This window comes from Staurois parvus, unplaced genomic scaffold, assembly GCF_062004578.1.
Source record: "Staurois parvus isolate SC_StPar_1 unplaced genomic scaffold, SC_StPar_1.0 ptg000105l, whole genome shotgun sequence".
NCBI classification, from domain to species: Eukaryota; Metazoa; Chordata; class Amphibia; order Anura; family Ranidae; genus Staurois; species Staurois parvus.
In genome coordinates, this window is record NW_028317901.1 from 4,144,159 (window position 1) to 4,163,495 (window position 19,337).

Sequence of the window (19,337 nt, forward strand, 5' to 3'; positions counted from 1 at the left end):
CAGAACAGGACATTGATGATCCAAGCCTCCCGCAGCTCAGCCGTTAATCCAATATGGCTTTTGCTGGAGTAGATGAGCAGGAGCACAATAGAAATGAAGAGTAAACCATGATAAAGTCAATGCAAATCTGAATGATTCCATTCCTGGACACATGGTAGGTTAGCTAGTAAGACCTTCATACTGTCAGCATAGTCACACTGGCAGTTATAACCCCCTTGGCCTGGTTTGCTTGTGTAGTTTGATTTCTCTGAAGCCTGGGGACAGTTAGGTGTACTGTGCCCTCGACCACTTGGAAGAGGTAGTCCGGTGCAGTTTATTTCACTGTGAGTGATTTCTGTGCTAGGAGATAACTCGGCACAGAAGGCAGGGATCACTGCGGTCTGATTGGTAGAGGTGATGATGTAAGCATGCAGGGGAGGGGGGACAATTGAGCTTGGGCATGGTTTGGTTCAATAGTACCCACTGTGAGTACACCCTACTGTGCTAGATTAGTGTCACACATCTGATTATCCAGATTCCTTTGGGTTCCTCTGGTCTCAGTCATCAGCAGGATTTTTTTCCTACATGTAGCAGCTCACAATGTCATAGCTGAACAAGTCTCTACCAGTAATAGGAAGAAAAACGTCAGATGATACTGTAGGAGGTTTCATTATGTTATAGGAGCATATCTCCCAAGAGCATCGCCTATTATGCTTTACATCAGGTACCTTCAACCCACCATGCAGGGATCTGTGAAATAGTTTTCAGGTCTCAGGGAAGAATAAAGAATGGGGTTTCCATAACCATGAATTAAATAATAATTGCCAGAAAATAGAGAGTGAAAATTAAATTTTTTTTTCTCATGTTGGTGGTGCTGTGGGCAGGAGATCTCCCTCTCCTCTTTTTTTCAAGGAGCCCCTACGAACCCCTGGAGTAACCTAGCACTGGTGGAATAGACTCCCTCAAGCGCTGGTTCTGGCCAGCTCAGTGGATTGCTTCCAAAAAGGCCTGGATTGTTCCTTAGATACACAGAATATAACGGGATACTAACATTTATAGGCAAAGTTGATCCATGGAATATCTGATTGCCTCTCGGACGAGGAAGGATTTTTTTTCCCTGCAGGAGCAAATTGGATCATGCTTTGCTGGTTTTTTTTGCCTTCCTCTGGATCAACTGTGGGTATAGGATTATAACTTTTTTTTTTTTTTTTTGTGGTTAAACTGAGTGGACTTTTGTTTTTTTTTTCAGCCAGACTAAGTATGGAACTATATATGGAACCCTGTTTGAGAGAGGCCGATCTACATCGATTTTTTTTTTTTCTGACCACACACATAATTTAAAACTGTCACATCCTGGATAAAGTATAGCTGCTTTTCTATTGAAATTAATTATGGTGTTTGTAAAGCCAGAAACTCTTTAGTGGGTTTTGGATTAAGTAGGGAATGGTTTAAACCCGTTGGGTTTTTTTTTTTTTATATCTCTTCCCCATTGTGGAGCTTTCCCTATACCTCCTGCCCTAGAAATACAACAGGAAATAAAAGGAGATCTGTCTAAAGCAGAAGGAAATATCCACCTTCGTAATCAGAACAGGTTTTCCCATTGCAAGACTTTTTTCACCTCCTTTTCAAATGATAACTAGAAAATATAAGATGTGCCATCACTTTCTATACTGGAGACATTGGTCATCAGGACAAATAGGCTGAGTCTCCCTAGAAGAGAGACATACAGTAGTAAGAAGCAGAGGTCCTAACCCTTCCCCATTTTTTGGAAACAAATTTTGACTTTGTTAAATAATTGTATATGATTATATTTACTGATTTCATCAGCACCTAATTTTCAGTATCTTACTGGAGTCAGATTTTGGCTTTCTGTGTACATTTGTAACTTCTTACCCTTCTCTTAAGCCTCGTACACATGATGAGAATATGGGACGAATGACCGGTCGTTTTTTTTTTTTGTTGCTTTTTTTTTTTCTATTACATGCTAGTCCCATATCAAAAACCAATAGGTTACTAAAGTTATGAAAATTATCCTATGACAGAATACTTCAGAAGTGATGTGATATTTCTGAGCATCTTGGTAGCTCAAATTTGTTTTTTTCTATGGACGAATACTGTACTAATTACACAAAAATTGTTTGTTCTGTTATCGTACAAGAAGCATTTTCCTGTTTGTCCCTTCAGATAATTTTACATGAACTGTCATGATCGGCTCTCGAAAGCTGTGTACGAACGATCGGATTATCACACGATCACTTGGAAAGTGGTATTTTTCGTCCAGTTTTCTGATCATGTGTACAATACTTTTCGTATCAGAAACTTTAAGCACAGCTGCCATGTGTATATTAGAAACGGAGACCTTCCCACCCCGAAATGTACAACAGGAACCCTCCGGCACCAAATTTTGTCTACAGAGTTTCTTGTCTCTTCTGCAGTCTATCAGTGCAGCCATCTGACATTGCTGTGACATTACCTGCTGTGTTCTTGCCCCAGGTCTGGGACTGAAGCCATACACATTCAAGCAAATATATTTAGAAGATGGTCAGCAATGACAGCCCATATAGTTCTCTGACAGGTATACTTTGAAGTGGAACTCAAGCTAAAATGTTTTACAGTATCTACTGATGTCTCTGCCTCTGGTCACATGGGAAATCGGAGTAAGGACATCACTTACCAGATGGAATGGTTCCCTTTCTTATAACAAAAAATGATTTGATTTCCACTTTAAATACATTGCTTCAGTATCTATCACAATAGGCAGGTAGGTAGTAGTAGGCTTTTATGTTTGTGCTCTAAAATCTTGGTGATTGTAACACTTAAAGCGGTTCTTCAGTCAGTTCTGCAAAAATTAAGTCAGCAGCTACAAAAACTGCTGACTTTTAATAAATAGACACTCGCCTGTCCTGGAAGAGGGAGCTGTTACCCTCCCTCCAAAAAAAAGTTTCAAATATGGTGGGGGAGAGAGCGCAGAACTTTCCCTTTTGGGTAAAGTTTCACTTTAATTGTTTTTTTTTTTTTTTTTTTTTTTTGGGGGGGGGGGGGTTAATTAAAATAAAAACATGTTATACTTACCTTCTCTGTGCAATAGTTTTGGACAGGGTGACCTGAGCCTCCTCTACTGGGGTCCCCTGCTGGTGGTCTGGGACTTCTTATGACGAGCACCTCAGCTAGGCTGTGTGTGTTTGTTGACACGCACTGTGGCTCTAACCTGCCCCCCCCCCCCCCCCCTCTCACAGGATTTGACTGACAACAGCAGGAGCCAATGGCTCCCATTGCTGCCTCTTTGTGCAGAGAGAGAAGAGAGCAGCTGCAGACGGACACAGCACTGGATCAATTCCAGGCTCAGCCCAGGTTCACGTATATGCAGTGCGGTGCATAGCATGTGATTCACATAGGAACTATACCGCATTCCTGTGCAAATCACATGTGATTTATGTGTGGTGCGATTGGAGCCATTTTGTATGGCTCTAATCGCACCGCACCAGCACCAAAATGATGCAGGACCCTTTTTTTTGGTCCACACTAGAATCGGATCGCATGGGTATTCACACCTATGCGATCCGATTCTGCACATAGCACCGCGTTTTGCAAACCGATTTCGGGGTGTTGTTAGCTTAACATACACACCCGCAGTGGTTCGCATGAACAAGGTGTGATTCTGATGTGGTGCGGAATTTGCATGGAAAACGCTGTGAATTCCGCTCCGCATCAGTGTGATCCCAGGCTCAGGGAAGCATATGGGGGGAGGGGGTGATGTAAACACTGAGACACAATGCAGGGAATGTATTAAGGTAAAAAAATGTCCAGCCGTTAGAACCTCTTTAATCTTGGAAAGACTCTAGGGAGTGATATGCTTACTGTGAGCTTTTTAAAGGGATGCTCAGTGCATTGTGCTGATTACATTTTTTGTTTAACTTTTATTTCAAGTGTCACAAAGTGACATTTAGGCTACTTTCACATTGTTTACTTGCAAAAACACGGTAAAAACGCATATGCATTTTTGCCTTGTTTCAAGTGTGTTATGCACCTGTGAAAAAGTGATAAAAAAAATGCACCAAAAAAAGCAACCGCGGGTGCGTTTTTGATGCAATTTTTATGTGTTTTCCATTTGGTTCAATGGGGAGGTTTGTTTTTAGTGCGTCTTCTTCTTCTTTTTTTTTTTTTTTTTTTTTTTTTAATACAAAAAATGCAGCAAGCAGGACTTTGAAAAATGCAATGGACTTGCAACTGAACAGTGTGAAGAGTTCCATAGGATTTAATGGTCATATGTTTTGTTTCTGCTTTTTTGACCACCTCCCCTCCGCCATATAGAAATATGACGGACGCAAGGTGGTTCTCTGGTTGTTCTGTCTGGGAGTATGTCATATGACGTCCTCCCATTCTAACCATGCATGCGCGGCTTTCGGAGCATGAGGCGATCGGCGGTGCACTGTGTCCCTCACCGATCCACGGAAAGAGCCAAAGATGTCGGCGCGGTCATGTGATCAACTGTGTCCAATCACAGCCGATCGCATGTAAACCGGAAAATGCCGGTTATTGGCATTTCTCTTCCCACGAGCTGTCACGCTAACAGCTCGTGAGGAGAGGAGAGCTGGTAATCGGCATTCCTCGGAGAAGACCTGTACACTGATCATCAGGGCACTGATGATTAGTGTGCCCTGATGATCAGTGTAGCCCCAGCAGTGCCACCTGTCAGTGTCCATCAGTGCCAGCTCTCAGTGCTCATCCATGCCACCTGCCAGTGTCCATCTGAGCTGCCTTTCAGTGTCACCCATCAATGCCAGTCAGTGCCATATATGAGTGCTGCCTTTCAGTGCCCATCAGTGATGCCTGTCAATACCCATCAGCGTAGCCTCATTAGCGCACATCCGTGAAGGAGAAAAATCACTTATTTACAAAATTTTACAACAATAAGTAAACGTTTTTTTTCAAAATTTTCAGTGGTTTTTGGTTTAAGAAAAAATAAAAAACCCAGAGGTAATTAAATGCCACCAAAATAAAGCTCTATCTGTCACAAAAAAATGATAAAAATTTCATATGGGTACAGTGTTGCATGACTGCGCAATTGTCATTCAAAGTGCAACAGCGCTGAAAGCTGTTAATTGGCCTGGGCAGGAAGGGGGTATAAGTGCCCTCTAGGCAAGTGGTTAAAACAAGCAGCACAGCAGCAAGGTGATCTGTGGTGCCTTCCTGTGTAGTGCACTAAAAAGCTACATGTCTGCATGTTACTGCAGCTCTCTGCTCCTCCTAGCTGTGTTGCAGTGTGAACAGGACGTGTAGAAAACCGTTCTTTCTATATGCCCTAACAGTAACCGACGTGTATTCAGTAAGGGAGTCCTTACTAACAAACGTGTACTAGCTGCTTAGAAGGATTGCCTGTGTCTGTCCATCTAGCTCGTTCTTATCCTTTGAGTATTACTATTACCCAATCGCTCTTCACTTCCTCACTGCTTAGTCAGAGACTTCCCGTATTCTGAAATAAACGGAATAGCTGAGTAATATCCTACTGAACAGGCTTTGCTGTACTTCGTATGTACTTCCCCTGCCATAAGTGTGTAGTATTGGAATGAGTGAAACGAAGAGGAAAGTACTAGTAGTCTGTATGTCTCATGGTACTCGATATTGCAGCTTATCCTTCTTCAGGTGACATTGACAACTGATTGCAGCAGTTTAATGCAGAGCAGAAATCTATGGAAATAATGGTGCATGGCTCACAAAACCACACCAAACTTTATTGTGCCATACTACTACTGTGTTTGCATCATCTGTGCCTGTGGTTACCTAGAATATGAAATTATTATACAGGATTCATATAGCGCCAACAATATTAAGGTGGACAGTGCAGTTGCAATCCAATACAGGAGGGTTTAGAGGGCCTTGCTCTAGGGAGCTTACAATCCAATTGTGGCATTAATGAAGCTTACTTTTAATTAGCAAAGAAAACTGTCATGTTGGGGATTCTTCAGGTCACTTTGTTTCCCTAAGGTTACGTTCACACTTGTGCGATGATTTCCAGTGCAACTTTGATGTGACTTTACACTCTCTGGCACTCAGGTCGCATCAGAGTAGTGCAGGAACCTTGTCAAAGTCGCTACAACTTTAAGTTGTATAGATCCAAATGGGTGCCATTGAAAACAATGGGCTGCGACTTGTCATCCGACTTTATGTTCAAAGTTGCTTGACAATTGTGAATGGAGCCTAATGTGTACTTCCTAACTGATAATTGTTAGATCTGTTGAATATAAACTCATAACTTTGCCATCAAAGGGGTTGTTGAAGGTGAGATTTGTTGGCGTTATCATTGGCAGTAAGAATCAATACTACTAATTACAAGTTCTGATAAGTAAAACTATTCTGAAATAAACTGGACTGGCCAAAAGGTCTACCTGTACTTGTTATATATAGTGCCTAGCTGGAGGATCACCTCTAATGTATGGGATGGACAATGGAGGATCACCTCTTTATGTATGTGGTGAGTAAAGGAGGATCGCCTCTTTATGTATGGGGTGAGTAAAGGAGGATCACCTCTTTATGTATGGGGTGAATAAAGGAGGAATCACCTCTTTATGTATGGGGGGGAATAAAGAAGGATCACTGCTTTATGTATGGGGGGAATAAAGGAGGAATCACCTCTTTATGTATGTGGTGAGTAAAGGAGGATCACCTCTTTATGTATGTGGTGAGTAAAGGAGGATCACCTCTTTATGTATGTGGTGAGTAAAGGAGGATCACCTCTTTATGTATGGGGGAGAATAAAGGAGGAATCACCTCTTTTTATGTATGGGGGGGAATAAAGGAGGAATCGCCTCTTTTTATGTATGGGGGGGAATAAAGGAGGAATCACCTCTTTCTGTATGGGGGAATAAAGGAGGATCACCTCTTTATGTATGGGGGAATAAAGGAGGATCACCTCTTTATGTATGGGGGGAATAAAGGAGGATCACCTCTTTATGTATGGGGGGAATAAAGGAGGATCACCTCTTTATGTATGGGGGGAATAAAGGAGGATCACCACTTTATGTATGGGGGGGAAAAAGGGGGATCACCTCTTTATGTATGGGGGGGGAATAAAGGAGGATCACCTCTTTATGTATGGGGGGGAAATGAAGGAGGATCACCTCTTTCTGTATGGGGGGGAAATGAAGGAGGATCACCTCTTTCTGTATGGGGGAATAAAGGAGGATCACCTCTTTCTGTATGGGGGAATAAAGGAGGATCACCTCTTTCTGTATGGGGGAATAAAGGAGGATCACCTCTTTCTGTATGGGGGAATAAAGGAGGATCACCTCTTTATGTATGGGGGAATAAAGGAGGATCACCTCTTTCTGTATGGGGGAATAAAGGAGGATCACCTCTTTCTGTATGGGGGAATAAAGGAGGATCACCTCTTTCTGTATGGGGGAATAAAGGAGGATCACCTCTTTCTGTATGGGGGGAATAAAGGAGGATCACCTCTTTATGTATGGGGGGAATAAAGGAGGATCACCTCTTTATGTATGGGGAGAATAAAGGAGGATCACCTCTTTATGTATGGGGAGAATAAAGGAGGATCACCTCTTTATGTATGGGGAGAATAAAGGAGGATCACCTCTTTATGTATGGGGAGAATAAAGGAGGATCACCTCTTTCTGTATGGGAGGAATAAAGGAGGATCACCTCTTTCTGTATGGGGGGAATAAAGGAGGATCACCTCTTTCTGTATGGGGGGAATAAAGGAGGATCACCTCTTTCTGTATGGGGGGAATAAAGGAGGATCACCTCTTTCTGTATGGGGAAATAAAGGAGGATCACCTCTTTCTGTATGGGGGGGGGGGAATAAAGGAGGATCACCTCTTTCTGTATGGGGGAATAAAGCAAAGAGTAGAATGTGGAATATGTCACATGCTCGTGTGCTGTTGCACGTAGAGTCTAGGCTTACAGACAGAGGGAGGGGCGTTCCGGTGGCATGTCCTACAAGAGGAGGAGGGATGCAGCAGCTCATGAGATGCTAGCAGGGTTGCTGGATCAGTCCATTATCCGTGTCGGAGGAGAGGAGAGAGCACCAAGCCTTACGTAAGCGACATCCTGCCATGCTCTATACCTTTCAATTATTTTCAGCCATATTTCACTACACTGAGATCCACATAGCTATACACAGCTTATCCATTTCATATATTTACTTTTTTATTTTATGTGTTTATTTTTAGTATGTTTGTTTTAAAAGATGACTTATTAATTGATAAATGAAAGTGAATTACTGGAAGGCTTACTATAAACTTTTATGTCCAATGTATGTACTTATAATGCAGAGGATATTGAGAGGATTTCAATGCACAGAGATAGAAAGTTGTCAGTCTAGGTAACTCTTTTATGCGAAGTTGGAAATTTTCACAGTGATTTCTGCTGCAAGTGACTCATCCTGGGCAGTGGAACAGTGCTGGGATCATTCTGCCTGTAGTCATATCTGACATGCGGCTGGGTAGACGTGGGTGCTAGTTTTACTTCCAGTTCTTAGTGGGGGTGAGGATTTGTATGTGAATGAAACACTGTACACGTGCGGTGTAGTTTTAATAGGTGCGTGGATATGAGGCATGTGCAGCTTTACAAGGATGGGCAAATATAAGGAAGCCTTCTAAAGGCAATACTGTCCTCTGTGTCTTCTAGTCCAGATGTAATTACATGAGCTGGAGCTTGTGCTGGATTTCCAGTAATAACTGCAGAGTGAATCTCTCCTTGTTTGACCCAAATGGAGGTGTACCATCCAAGCTCTATGTATTTATGAAGATTTAGGCATTGACTTGTAATGTAGGAATATACATGCCAGTATGAATTGTCTATTATACAGGGTTGTTAGCTGTTATTAGTGCTGCTCTTGTATTTACATGTTCGGATGGAACTCCAGCCAAAAACTTTTTTAGTTTGTGCTTTGTTTTTTTTTTTCTTTTGTGTGTGTTTTTTATGAGGAAGAGTTAGAGCCCCTCATGATTTTTGTTTTCTATCTCTTGTGGATATTTTACCTTACTTTCACACAGGAAAGAGGGGAGAGTTTTCTTACTGGCATCAGAGAAAGCAGTAAGCCCTAAACTGGCCATTTACTAGTTGAAGTTTGTTTGAGATTTTTAGTTTAGAGAAACGTTTGTTTGACTTTTCTAATTATTAAAGCGAAACTAAATCCTCCTTTCCTTTTCAGCCAAGGAAGCTGCCATCTTCTCTTCTGTTTGACCTGCAGTTGCCATGGTGCTGTACATGTGATCAGTTATGACACCAGCTATTTGATGGCTTGACAGTTAGCGTTCCTGCCATTCGTTGGGAATTTATAGCAGCTATACTTTCCTTGGCTCCAGTGATGAAGCATCCCGGGGTTCCCCTCCTGGCTGACTTCTGGGTCTCGATCGCTGGCCGGTGTTGATCGCTAAGCAGGGGTGACATAACACTTATAGTGAGCTGTGCGTGCGTAGCTCGCTGTACAAGGGTGGACAGGCAAGTAAGTCATTTTAATGCAGAAGAGACAAAGCGTGTCTCTTCTGCATTAAAAATTCCTGCCTGTTCACCTTTTTTATTTTTTTTTCCTAAAGTTCCACATTAACTTTTTGTTTTTTAACTGTAAATCAATGGTTTCCATTCTTCTTTAATGGGGTCAATTCAGTGTTTGTTTTGAACCATAGTAATGAGAAAATTCTGAGAAGCTGTGTGTTTTCATTCAGAGAATTACATTCAATCCAAAATTGAATGTAAAAACCAATCAACATTTTTAAGTGCTTTCAAACAACATTCGTCAAGTTATCTTTTATACTGAGAAATTTCATACAAATTTTTGTTCACAAATCTACTACTGTTTGACCAGCTTTACTCTGTCTGGATAGCTAACAAATAGTCTCTGGCTAGGTTTGACATAAGTGTGAAGCAGAGAAGTGTTAGTATCTGTCCAGGTTTTTATTGCTATTTTGAGGCCTTTTGGGGAAAATGCACCAGACAGGAAGTGAGCAATAAACACCTGAAGGGTGTTCTTGCCATTCCCTGCTCTGCTAAAAAAAAAAAGGTGGGGGCAGGGTTATTGCTGTGTCCTGTAGGAAGATGTATCCTTTTTTTCTTTGAAATGATGAACATTTTTGACTGAAAATGCTGCAGCACACAGGATGGTAAAATTTAAACCTATTAAATCGGAACTAAACCCTCCTATCCTTAATGCTGGCCATAGACGGGTCGAAAATCGGCTGATTTTTCTGCCGAATAAAAAATCGGCCGATTTTTGCACCGTTAGTGGGTTAATTGGCCGGCCATTTTTTGGGGTTTTGGCACATTTTTTTTTATCCGTAAAGTTGGAAAAAAATCGGCCGATTTTCCCGGCAATGATGGGCAAATCGGCCAGTCGTTTTACAGATAAAAAATCTGCGCATGAGCCGTGACCTGCAAGAAGAAGAAAAAGAATTCCAGTCCGCTATTATATTTGACATGAAAGTATTGTGGTTGCAACAATGTATCTATTTGTATACGAATAAAACCATCTGTATCCGAAATGGATACAAATGGATAAGTTGTTGCAACCGTAATACTTTTTCATGTCAAATATAATAGCGGAGCTCTCTGCAAGAGAAGAAGTAATTAAATGCCGGCCGTAGACAGGACGAAAATTGGCTGTTTTTTTTTTTTTTTTTTTTTTTCTTTTACCGTTGGTAACGTCGGCCTATTGAATGACCTATTTTTCATTTTTGTTTTTTTTTTTTTTAAAAGGCTGGTTTTCGACCCATCTATGGCCTGCATTACATGCCAAGGAAACTGTTGTCTTGGCCTTTGTTTGATCTGCAACTGCCATGGTGCTGCACATGTGATCAGTTATGACACCAGCCATTTGATGGCTTGACAGCTTGGTTGAGAGCTCGAGTAAATGTGGCAGTTATCATTTCATAGCATGTCTTACGTGTAACTGTTTTGGGAAACTGTTAAATGGGTTTCGTTTTGGTTTTAGGATTATTAGTTGTAAAGTAAATCCTTTGTGTATCAGTTAAATCGGAACTAAACCCTCTTATCCTTTTCAATCAAGGAAGCTGCCATCTTAGCCTCTGTTTGATCTGCAGCTGCCTTGGTGCTACACATGTGATCAGTTATGATGTCATCCATTTGATGGTTTGACAGTTTGAGAGCACAAGCAAATGTGACAGCTTTCCTGGCATGCCGGGAATAGAACTGTTTTTTTAAACCTTTAAATCGATGAATTTTCTTCCAATTTAACACCAAACTATATGAAATACAATATTGGTAAAGGCATTATTATGCTTCTTCAGGTTGAAGAATGGACTCTATAGTGATTGTAATGGCCATGCTAGAAAGAGTGTAGTGTAACACTGTAATGAGAGAGAGAGTGTGTGTGTGTGTGTGTATATATATATGTATGTATATATATATATATTATGTATGTATGCGATTTTCCTGTTATTAGTATAGTTTGTATACACGGCAACAAAGTAGTCCTATTCCAATGTATTTCCTTTTTATAATCTTACACATGTGTATATATTGATTCAGAAGTAGAAGTACTCTCTGGTATTGAAACAGACATCCATTTTATTTTCAATGCAGGTCACCATGTCAAAGTCTCATGTATGCGATGCCGGCAGTGCCTTCATCCAGACACAGCAGCTGCATGCAGCAATGGCGGACACCTTCTTGGAACACATGTGCCGTCTGGACATTGACTCTGAACCCATAGTGGCACGCAACACAGGCATTATCTGCACTATTGGTATGTATGTGTTTGAAATCTCTGGGAATTATGAATGAAAGCCTACTCCCCAGCATTTGATTATGGTAAAAAAAAAAAAAGAAAAGGAAAAAAAAAAAAAAAGGTCGGGCAACAGTTAAGTCTGTATGCCTTTGTTAAGAAGGTCCCACAGTGCTGACATCATCTGCATCAAGCAAGCCATCAGGACTCCTTTTTAGATGAGATTTTTACTTTCCATGATTGGCAGGTTGTAATTTTATGGGGATGGGTAGGATTAAGCTCAATGGATGCAGGGACTGCTGACTCTGCTCTGCTTAAGCAATTACATGTGTTTTCTGAGAGTGTAGTGTAGAATTCTCAATTTGTGTCTGCTGGCACTAAAGACATCAAGTGGGTATATATAGAGCAGCATAACATACAGTGTGGAAAAGTGCTCATTCACACGGAACTCATAAAGATGCATATACTTTTTATGCTCTGTGTTTTTGATGGAACCCAATCTAATGGTAAAATGGACAACAGTGGCGTGAAAAGCAACCTGCAGAGTTCTTCATGTAAATGAAAAAGCAGTTCATTAACCATTGTTTCCCAAAACCGGCCCCCTCTGTATTTTGCAGATCTTTGCAGAACACAGGTGAAATTTAGTATACTTGATTTAGCCTGTGCCCTGTTGATGGTCCTATAGGACCATCCCATTTAACCTTTTATAAGACAGATCTTTCCTTTGTTAGAGCAATTTCAGTCTGTTCCGGTGCAGTTTGACCGCACTACGGGAGCAGCGCAGATTGCCCGCGGGTTTGGTGCAGGTTAGCTATTCTTTCCTATTGAGTTACATTATGTTTTTCGGTTTTGGTGCGCTTTCTAAAAGTCCTGCATACTACACTTTGGTGCATGTTCAAAAAGCGCACCAAAGTTACAGGACTTAATGCAACTCTGTGGGACAGAGCAGCTAACCCACACCTAACCTGTGGGTAAATTTGCACTTTCCCAGCTGCACTGAAACAGCATGAAAATGCTCCAGTATATCAAGGAAAAGAGCTGTCTTATACAAGGTAAGTGGGCTTGTAACTAAGAGTTCAGAAATGAAACACAAGGGGGCACCAGCTTAGGTGCAGCATCAATGGGTTTATTACAATTAAAAAGCCGAATGCAAACTCACAGAAATATAAAATTAAAGAGCTTATCTGCAGCTATGCTGCTTGTGACAGCATGTTGTCAGTGAGAAAACCAAGTCCAAAGTTCCAGGAAGTGAGGAGAGCCCCTGTGGAATCCAGGGCAGGATGTGATGTCATACCTGGGGCGGGGCTGGTTGCTATGGTAATGTGTTTTGGAGCTCCCATTGGCTCCTTTCTCAAACCATACCTATGCTACACAAGCGCATGCTTACATTTATCTAGGAGGGTAGAGGCTAACTTATGCAGATGGTGCATTAGCATTTATTTGTGCCACAATTTCATTTGTTGTTTATTATAACAAACCATTAGATTCCCCTTTCATGGGAAAAATTACACTTGGAGTATACATTTTAATTTGGCTGATATGGCAGAGACAATTTCTCTTCCAAATGAACTAGGTTTCGTTAATTTACGCTTGTGAATAAAATGTGTATTTGGTCTCTGCACTCCGTTTTCATTGTAAGTGTATTCTTCTTTTGTGTGTGAAATATAATAAATTAACTATAAATTATATATAAAAATATAATAAACAATGAAAGCTCTCAAATGGAGAATGTTATAACTTCGAGATGGAATTTTTGTAATGATTTTCTGATGAAGATAAGCACAGAACTTTTCTTATATCCTTATTGTTTTATTTTTATTTTTTTTTCTTTTACTAGGCCCAGCATCTCGCTCAGTGGAAACTCTAAAAGAAATGATCAAATCTGGGATGAATGTTGCTCGTATGAACTTTTCCCATGGGTCCCATGAGGTGTGTAGTGTATTCCGGTTGTCTTAAGCTGTAGAATAGAAGGTCACTGTGGAAATCCAATCTGCTCCCTGCAGCTGTTTGCTATAAAAATAATTTCTTCTACACTACGTGGTTAGCACTCCATTCTGCTTTACTCTTTATGAACAAATTTGCCAAAAAAATTAATTTTTTTTTTCCATTATAAGCAGATTATGACTATTATAAATTGGCTTACCTACCTCCCATATAATGAAGATGATATGATTTGTGGAACCTGAAAGCCTCTTAAACATTTTCTGTCATAGTGAATATTTCAGACACAATACACTTTTATGTGAATTTAATTGAGACTCTGGCATTACACTTTTGTTTACCAGATAGTCTTCAATTTCAGTGATTTCTCAATAATTCAAACTGCCTAAACTGAATTTTTCATTTAGAAACCGAGTGCAAATGTTCCAGCGTTTTTAATAGCCAACAGTTGAAATGCATTCTGAGTCATTTCAAACATAATTCCACATTAGTCACAGCAGTAAAAATGGCATGTTTTCTCTATTATTGGTACTAAGCAACCCAGTTTGTTGCAAATTACACATCATTATCAATACAAATAAATTAAGATTTCTGATGATTATGCAAGAGGGGTCTCTCCCTGGCACACTGTGGTGCAATGACTCTGCTCTTTCTAGAAAAGAACATTTTTAATCTGGCCACAATTGTCTGTTACTGATTTGAGAATGTAATGCCAGCTAACTACTGCTATACCTATTGTCCTTCAAATGTCTTCTTGGCATATTATGCTCTCAAGTATCCATGGCTTGTAATGACAATTTCCACTGAAGGACATATCCTTATAGCACATGGAAGGTGATCTTGTATGAATGCATGCATACAGATTTCAGTGACCTTTTGTGGCATTTGTTAAACACATTTTCATTCTTGCACAGGCATGACTTAAGCTGTAGGCTTGGCACATGTAATGGTTGGGCATACCTTGTGCTATGTAGCTGGCAGACAAAAAGGTGTCAATTTCATTTATATCTGATGACATGCATTCTTGTACTTTCTTCACCTTGGATCAATACAGATAAATGTCCCCAGAGAACCAAAAAAAGCCTAGTTTCAAATCACTGTAACAAAAAAAAAAAAAAAAAAAGCACCACCTTGCGCTATCATTCCTTGTGCTGGGGAATTTGTATAGATCTAAATCTCATGTTTTCACAACTTGGTTGCTTTTACTTTGCTCTAGAAAAAATGAAGCACTAAATTCTGATACATTAATAATTCTGTGTTTTTTTAATTATGAATTATATTCTAGTACCACGCCGAAACCATTAAAAATGTCCGTGAAGCTACAGAAAGCTTTGCTTCTAACCCAATCCTCTACAGACCTGTGGCTGTTGCATTGGACACCAAGGGACCAGAAATCCGCACAGGTCTCATCAAAGGCGTAAGTACTCTAAAATCTACAGGATCTGAATAAAGAATATGCAAATTTAGAGAGAAATCCTTGTACATCTACAAGTGGATATTATCCATAATACTTTTCAGTGTGACCTCTGCTAAATGCCTTTGACTGTCCCTAGAGCTAAAATGGGCTTGGGGGGGGGGGGGCTGGGGGCTGGATTTAGATAGAAATATGTTTACCTGTTGCAAACTCCTTGTATATTTTGCTTTGTTACACTCTTTGTTGGTTTGTCTTTTAGAGTGGCACAGCTGAAGTGGAACTAAAGAAAGGCGCAGCCCTGAAGGTGACCCTGGATGATTCTTTCCAGGAAAACTGTGACGAGAATGTGCTTTGGGTTGATTACAAGAACCTTACCAAGGTGGTAGCAATTGGAAGCAAGATCTATGTAGATGATGGTCTCATTTCCCTGCTGGTTAAAGAAGTTGGTTAGTAGATTATCTTGATGCGAAAATAATCTGGTTATTCCCTTGTTGTGTCATTAGTTTGGTAAGACACTCTTAATGGTGTCAAGTACAAGTGTATAGGGATGCTAAAGCAGGTTGAAACAGGTCAAATGCAGGTCCGAAAGTGGTCAAGTACACCTGTCTGTGAATCCTGAATGATCTCAAACATGCTGCATTTATCCATCAACACAATCCCATATCAACATATGCCCCTGTAGTAGAGTGGGAAGGGTTTAGATCTTCTGACTGTTTCTACTTGCTGCTTGTGCTTCCCTGAACTCATGTGGCTGTCGCAGAGATAAAAATTGGGGGTAATATTCCCAATAGGCTGACAGCCAGTCATTTTGGCATATTTTGAATGGAATTGGTCTATCTGCACTAAAGTTTCCAAACAGATAGCAGAACTAAAAAGAAGGCACATAAACATATGCCTGCAAGTACATCTTCTATAGTTGCTTAGCATGCTCAGTACACACTAATGTGTCCGAGTATCTCCAAAACTGCAGCTCTTGTGGGATGTTCTTGGTCTGCAGTGGTCAGGACTGACCAAAAGTGATCCAAGGAAGGAAAACTGGCAAACCAGGGTCGGTGCAGCCAAGGCTCATTGATGCACATGGGGAGTGAAGGCTGGCCCATGTAGTCCTATACAATATAAGAGCTACCGTAGCTCAAATTGCTGAAATAATTAATGCTAGTTCTGATAGGTGTCAGAACACACAGTGCATCACAGTTTGTTGCATATGGGTCTGTGTACCCGCAGCCCAGTCAGGCTGCCCATGCTGAACCATGTCCACAGCCAAAAACATCTACAACATTGCAACTTACAGAACTTAAAGGATCTGCTAGTGACAGCTTGGTGCCGGATACCACAGCATACCTTCAGAGGTCTAGTGAAGTCCATGCCTCTATGGGTTATGGTGGGTGGTCATAAAGTTATGGCTGATCGTGGTATATACAGTTACACAGTTGACATCATCTACACTACATACATATTCATATTTAATAGCCTTGAAATCTGTTTTAACGCCGCATATTCTCTACAAGAAAGAAACCTCAAAAGAATACTTTTTTTTTCCAGACGCGTTCTGCTTCTTAGGGAGCAGCCTCTTTGTTGTGTAGAAAACAACATGTCTCTCACAATATGCATTTTGGGTAGGTTTGGCTGGGTCATCAATCTCCAGAAATAAGCACTGGTTCCAGCCCAGCGATTGAAGTATCTGGGGCTGTGCCTGGATATAGTCCAGGCAAAGATGATTCTTTCTCCAGAGAAATGCCTAGCATCGAAGAATCAAGTGTCTGCTCTCAGAACCATAAGGTATCTCTCAATTCATCTCTGCATGAGAGTTTGGGGGAACATTGTGCCCTCATTTGAGGCAGAATTTCTGTTGCAAGCTTCTGCAGCAGAATTTCCTGAATGCATTTGAAAGGGGGGAAAAAAATCATCGGCTCCCCAATGTTCTTACATTTTTGTGCTCTATGGTCCTTGGACTGGTGGATGTCACCCTGTCTCCCCAAAGGTAGGAGGCAAGGAAGTAGTTTCTCCCCCTTGCTTGAAAGATGACCACTTGACAGGGTGGATGGGCAGGGTCCAACTGCAGGCAATCTGACTAGTTGTCCTGCACTGGTTGAATCAGTTTCAGAGGGTCCCAGTGAGGGTTGAGTTGGACAGTGTCATGGCTGTGGCATATAAATCATCAAGGGGTACCAAGAGTTGGGCGGTCCAGAAGGAGGTGGACTGCATCTTGTGGGCAAAGCTCCCTTTTTCCCACTCTGACCACAGTTCACATTCCAGGTGTAGAAAGTTGGGAAGCAGACTTCCTCAGCTGTCCACAATTTACACCAGGGGAGTGGGCTGTCAGTCTGAAGGTGTTCAAGGCTCTCTGTTGGCAGACGAGGCACACTGAATGTGCCTCTATTGGCATCAAGGTTCAGTGGAAACTGGACAGTCTTTTTCAGGACCAGGAATCTTCAGGCATATATGTTAGATGCCCCGGTGATGCTATGGAACCAGTTCTTTCTGATGTATGCCTTTCCTTAGTTACAGCTTCTTCCGTGTTTGCTTCTCAGGGTTTGGGTGGAGGGAACACTAGTACTTCTGCTTGCATTAGCTTGGCCGAAGAGAACGTGGTATTCCAACATTGTAAATATGTTAATGCATGGCCTGTGGATACTTCAAACCCAGCCAGACCTTCTGTCACAAGGTCTGATCTTCATCCTTCTTTAAGGTTGCTGGCTTTAACAGCATAGCTATTGAAGCCATAATCTTGAGGGGAAATCTGAGGCAGTCATCTGCACACTTTTGGGAACCACGAAGGCTACTTTGAGGAAGATTTACCACAGAACCTGGAAATTGTGTGAAGTTTCATCCTGGCAAGTATGTTGTAGGCCGTATTCTGGCTTTTCTCCAGTCAAGGATTATTATGTAACTGGCCTGGAGTCCAGTCAAGGGGCAAATTTTGGTCTTGGCAGTCTCTTTTCAAAGGCCAATTGCTGCTCATTTCTTGTTGCGTACCTTTTTGTTGAGGGTGTCATGCAAGTGGTGCCTCCATTCAGGTCGGCTTTACTCCGTGGGACCTCCGTTTGGTGCTTTCAGTGTTACAGAAACCACTATTTGAGCCAATGCAAGATATTCCTCAATTCTTTTTGACCTGGAAGGTTGTGTTCCTTGTTGCTATTACTTTGGCACATAGGGTATCGGAGCTGGTGCCTTGCACGGACCCTTTTCCAGTGATGACTCATTCTACCAGGAGTGTTGGTGCCTCCTGGCCTATCCTTCATTAGGCGTCAGTGGCTCAGGTATGCAAGTCCCCAACCTGGTCCTCCGTTCATACATTTACAAGGTGAATGTAAGGGCCGCTGAGGATGTGATCGCACATTGCAGTGTTTTGCAGGCTGCTCTGTAAGGGGGGGGGGGTGGTATGTGTGTGTTTTTACATTTTTTTTTTTTTCATTTGGTCTGTCTGTGGTTGCCGTGTCTCCCTGCCCTCATGCGCATGGATTTAGGGTATCCCAATGTGTAAGGCCATAAGGCTGCTCTGTTTTTGATTTGCCTGTAAAATCTATTTCTTGAAGTACATCACGGGACACAGATCCCTCCACGCTATGTTGGGATGTATGGCTTCTACAATACTGAGGTGCTTACTCTATTAGAAGGATTATATAGGGGAGAACTTCCTGTCTTTTTGCCGGTATCCAATCAACTGTAGGTGGTGAATAACCCTATGAGAAAGGATTGGTAAGGCTGCTCTGTACTCCATGATGTACTCCAAGAAATGGATTTTATAGGCAAGTCAAAAATCCAGTTACAGTTAGGTCCATATATATTTGGACACGGGCACAATTTTCATACTTTTGGCTCTGTATGCCACCAGACTAAATTTAAAATTAAACCATCCAAATGAATTTGAAGTGCAGACTTTCAGCTTTAATTCAAGGGGTTGTGCATAGATACAAAGTACAAATTGTAGGAACTGCAACCATTTTTATACACAGTCCCTTCATTTTCAGGGGCTCAAATGTAATTGGACAATTGAATATAATCATAAATAAAATGTTTATTTTTAATATTTTGTTGAGAATCCTTTACTGGCAATGACTGCCTGAAGTCTGGAACCCATGGACATTACCAAAGACTGGGTTTCTTCCTCTCTGATGCTTTGCCAGGCTCTAACTGCAGCTGTCTTCAGTTGGTCTTTGTTTGTGGTGTTTGTGGGACTTTCTGCCTTTTTAGTTTTGCCTTCAGCAAGTGAAATGCATGTTCAGTTGGGTTGAGATCAGGTGATTGACTCAGCCATTGCAGAATATTCCACTTTTCCTTCAAAAGCTCCTGGGTTGCTTTTTT

At 41.3% G+C, this 19,337-nt stretch overlaps 1 protein-coding gene across 3 annotated transcripts in view; it reads left to right on the forward strand.

The window, feature by feature from the left end:
* Positions 1-19,337, forward strand: part of PKM (pyruvate kinase M1/2) — a 38,065-nt gene that overhangs the window by 2,716 nt on the left and 16,012 nt on the right. For 2 of the 3 annotated variants that reach the window (XM_089671408.1, XM_089671406.1), the window contains exons 2-5: positions 11,536-11,698; positions 13,515-13,606; positions 14,904-15,035; positions 15,292-15,478. In XM_089671408.1, coding sequence (XP_089527534.1) covers positions 11,542-11,698; positions 13,515-13,606; positions 14,904-15,035; positions 15,292-15,478 — 568 coding nt within the window. In that variant the 5' untranslated portion in view covers positions 11,536-11,541. Of the gene's footprint in view, positions 1-7,902; positions 8,032-11,535; positions 11,699-13,514; positions 13,607-14,903; positions 15,036-15,291; positions 15,479-19,337 lie in introns of those variants that run through there. The other variant, XM_089671407.1, reaches the window with a different exon arrangement.